General features: G+C 38.2%; 1 protein-coding gene across 1 annotated transcript in view; it reads left to right on the top strand.

The window, feature by feature from the left end:
• CBSX6 (Cystathionine beta-synthase (CBS) family protein) overlaps positions 1-1,733 on the top strand; it is a 5,292-nt gene extending 3,559 nt beyond the window's left edge. Inside the window, exon 3 of the mRNA XM_021426688.2 lies at positions 429-1,733. Coding sequence (XP_021282363.1) covers positions 429-1,359 — 931 coding nt within the window. The 3' untranslated portion in view covers positions 1,360-1,733. The remainder of the gene's footprint in view (positions 1-428) is intronic.
• Positions 1,734-4,025: the final 2,292 nt, after the last annotated feature.

Genomic DNA, 4,025 nt, shown 5'->3' with positions numbered 1-4,025 from the left:
GAATAGTATACTTTCTAATAGAAAATTCCTTGTCTCTGAAAGGTAATAGTGAGGACTGAGTTATTAAACAAACAAAATGTTATTCATGAGATCTTTCTATAATCGAACATGATTCATGTGAGAGAGAGCAGATTTTGTTCATATTTATGATTTCTTTCTGTATGTGGAGATATGCTTGCTGTGGTTCTTGTTACGGATGGCCAAATAAAATTTTGGTAGTAAGGACATATTGGCATTTTTATTTGCAGAAATTTATGGAAAAAAGAAAGTCCATTTTGCTTATTAACTAAGAATAGGCAACTTAGTAGTGATAGGTTTAGAAAAAACCCATTGTATATGCTCACTTCTTCTGCTGGATTCTGATTGCTCTTTGCAGATACCTTTACAATGTACTTACATGGCATTGTTAATTCTTTGTTTTGGACTAGATTGATAGATGCACTGGAGATGATGAAGCAGGGTGTGAGGCGACTTCTTGTTCCAAAGAGCAAGGTATGGAAAGGCATGAGCAAGAGATTCTCAATTCTTTATAATGGGAAGTGGCTCAAGAACATTGAAAATGGTAGCAGTAACAACCTCATCACTAATGCCAACCCCCCTTCTTCCTCGTCCACCTCCACCTACATGCGTGACAAGTTTTGCTGTCTCTCAAGAGAAGACATCATCCGCTTCCTCATTGGTTGCCTTGGTGCACTAGCTCCAGTCCCCCTGTCCTCTATTTCCTCACTGGGAGCCATTAACCTAAACTATAGCTCTATTGAAGCCTCCCTCCCAGCTTTAGAAGCAACTCAAAAACATCCCGGTGATCCTAGTGCAGTTGCTGTTGTGGAGATCGCACCAGATGGTCACCATAAAATTTTAGGTGAAATCTCAGCCTCTAAACTATGGAAATGTGATTATTTAGCTGCAGCATGGGCTTTAGCCAACCTCTCAGCTGGACAGTTTGTTATGGGGGTTGAGGATAATGTGAGTTCCAGATTGCTCCCCGACTTTTCTGTTAATTCAGCAGTTCAAGATAATAAAATAGTCAATGGTGTTTGGTCAACAAGGCCAAGGAAATTCAGTAGCAGGAGCATTGGGTTTAATCCAGTGAGCCCAAGTTTTGGTGTTGGCAGGAGCATGTATAGGGGCAGAAGTGCACCCTTGACATGTAAAACCACTAGTTCACTGGCCGCAGTCATGGCTCAAATGCTATCTCATAGGGCGACCCATGTCTGGGTGACCGAAGATGAAAATGACGATATTTTAGTTGGGGTGGTTGGTTATGCTGATATCTTGGTTGCAGTGACCAAACAACCAGCTGCAATGATTCCCACAACTCGCTCAATCAATGAGCTTGGGAATGAAATCCAAAGTTGAATTCCCTCCTCCCCTTGTTTCTCCATTGTGTGTGTCTATGTGTGTGTGCATGTCTTTCCTTTTTATTCTATCTATTTTGGTTCCATTATTGTACTTTAGTAGCATTTTGGCCCTCTTATGGAGCATATTATGCTCTATGAGGTTGATGAGAGATTCGGGCTTGCAGGGGGTTTATATAAAGTGTTGTATAATTTTGTAACGCCCTTTTCATGAAAAGATGCCAAAACAGGGATTATAGTTGCTCTCCATTCTCATGTATGCTAGTACTGCAAATTTATTATAGTTGCAAATGCATTATTAAACTTGGACAATGTTTTGAGGGCTTTTGGGATATAATCAGTTAATCAGAGACATCTTGAGTGTACTTCAGGCTTGGCTTTGCTGTGGTTCCCACTTGAATGTAATACATTTCTGGGTTTTTTGGTGCTGTACCATCAGGCCAACCCTCTGGAACCTCATCTTTCCTCCCCTTGATGTTCTATAACAACCACCATTCCCTGGCCCCTGGAGTTCTCTGATTTTCCTAGTGAATTATGTTTAATGCCCATGATATGTACAGGTGCTGTTAATGTAATTGGGGTGGGGTTTTAGCATTAATGATATTGGATTCAAGCCTTGCTGCTTCCTCTTGTAACTATCACCCAACGCATACATATATATATATATCTTAGTTCAACACCTTGGGTTTATTGGCTTATACACTTCCAGTAGAGACCAAACCTCAAAAAAAAAAGAAAAATTATATGTAAAACTGGTAGGAGCTAACCATCAGAATCTCCGAAAGCCCATCAATTTTTGGAATGATGTTGGCTTAAGTAAACTTGGTTGTTCGATATCCTGCTTTCTTTTTATGGTGAATTTGGGGCAGCCAATTCAGAAAAAAAAATGTCAGGACCCAAAAGCCGTTAGAAGTCTGTCAGACCATCCTGCTGCTCCTTAGAACTCAAGGCTACACAGGTACGAACTTATAAAACAGATCTTGCGTTCTGTGTTAAATACCATTCCCCTCGTTGCTGTCCTTGCGACGTGGGATTTTACTGTATCATCCGACAATATATCCGTTTTAAAGTAAAAACAGGCTAACGTGTCCCTCGTGGATTCACTTGCTGTCAGACACGTACGTGCAGCTGTCGACTGCTATTATTAATCCAAAGTCCAGCACAACATCGAACAATTTGTTTGTTTCCATAGGAGAACGGGAGTGGCAAATCAATCATTCATCACAGTCTGTCTTTTTCCTCTTTTTTCAACTCAAGCTTTGTGGCAATATCTGAGAGCAAGCCATTTCAATTACTTAATCTTCTTAATTTTTCAATGATAATTTTATCCTTTATTTATTTGCAAATTCGGAGACCTGCTATCTTAAATTTATGCCAAAACTTAAATAAATATCTGGTTTGCAAAAAAAAAAAACGTTAAACAAGGCACAATCTTGGGCCTTTGCTTTGATGTGGATTTGAGTGGAGCATCCTGGTTGGGTTGAGCCCAGCTGAGACCCAAGTGAACTCTTCATTTTCCCCCTCTGTTTCTATCATTTTTTTTTGCCAAGTCGTAATTTTAAGAAGAAAGGGTTCCATTTCAGATTCTATGAAAAATAAATTCCCATTTGGTTTTGTCAAGCAAAATAAAAAAAAAAAATTAAGATGGATAAGAAAGAGTGTTATATTAATTTTGAAAAAATTTGGTCCTTAAATAAATTGAAAAACATAATAATAAAAATCATTTTAATTTTTATTTGTACACAATATTGGTGTTTCCAACAAGAATTAGGAAAAACACAAATAAATGGGCCTAAAAATCTTAAGCCCAATTTGGGCCAAGCCTAGCGTATTGGGCAACGGCCCAATTTCCATTTCACTTGCCATAGCCTATATATATATATACACACTCATGAGAGAGAGTAAAGACTGAGTAAAAGCCTTAAGCTTGAACTGGGTCCTCACCCTGCGCATATGGAACTTATACATAAGAAAGATACACGTGTCTCTTCCCTAGTGGTTAGTGGTTGTGACAATGGTAATACCCTTTGAATTTTAGAGTTTGAATACCATCAAGAATACCTCTATACCAACTTCCAAATAATAGCTATCTTTTACATCTCAATCATTTTTCCATCATATGGTGCATTTGTTGATAAGTAATTCCTGCAATGATGACTGTTAGGAGATTAGGAAGCAAGAAGAAGAAGAAGTGAGGTTTTGATGTTACTAGTAAAAATAGAAAAGAAAATGCTATTTAAACTCACTCGATTTTGTTAATGAGATACTTTTAATTTTATCGATAAAGTAAATTTCATTAAGTGAATTTTATGTGGATGAATTTAATTTGAAATATATACATACATATATACCAACATGTTCATGTATTATTGATTGCCATGTGATACAATGAGGTCCAACTTGGAGGCACCTGAGAGGGGCCAACATGGGTGTGATACAAGTAGCTAGAGCTTCCAAAATAAGCTTGGAGCACTTGCTAGAGAGCATTGGAATATTCAGATTGGCCAAATTGAAGAGATGATGAGGTGAGATGAGATGCCTAGAGAAAAAGCAGAAACCTGTAAATACCTTCTTTGAGGAGTTAAAACTGATTCCCATTGCACCCACCAATGTGTGGGTTTTGAAATTGCCAAATGGATATTCCACTCTCCCTTCGCTTGGAAGTGG

This window comes from Theobroma umbraticum, unplaced genomic scaffold, assembly GCF_002168275.2.
Source record: "Theobroma umbraticum cultivar Fairchild unplaced genomic scaffold, ASM216827v3 scaffold_147.0, whole genome shotgun sequence".
Taxonomy (NCBI): Eukaryota; Viridiplantae; Streptophyta; class Magnoliopsida; order Malvales; family Malvaceae; genus Theobroma; species Theobroma umbraticum.
This window is presented reverse-complemented; position numbering and strand designations above follow the sequence as displayed.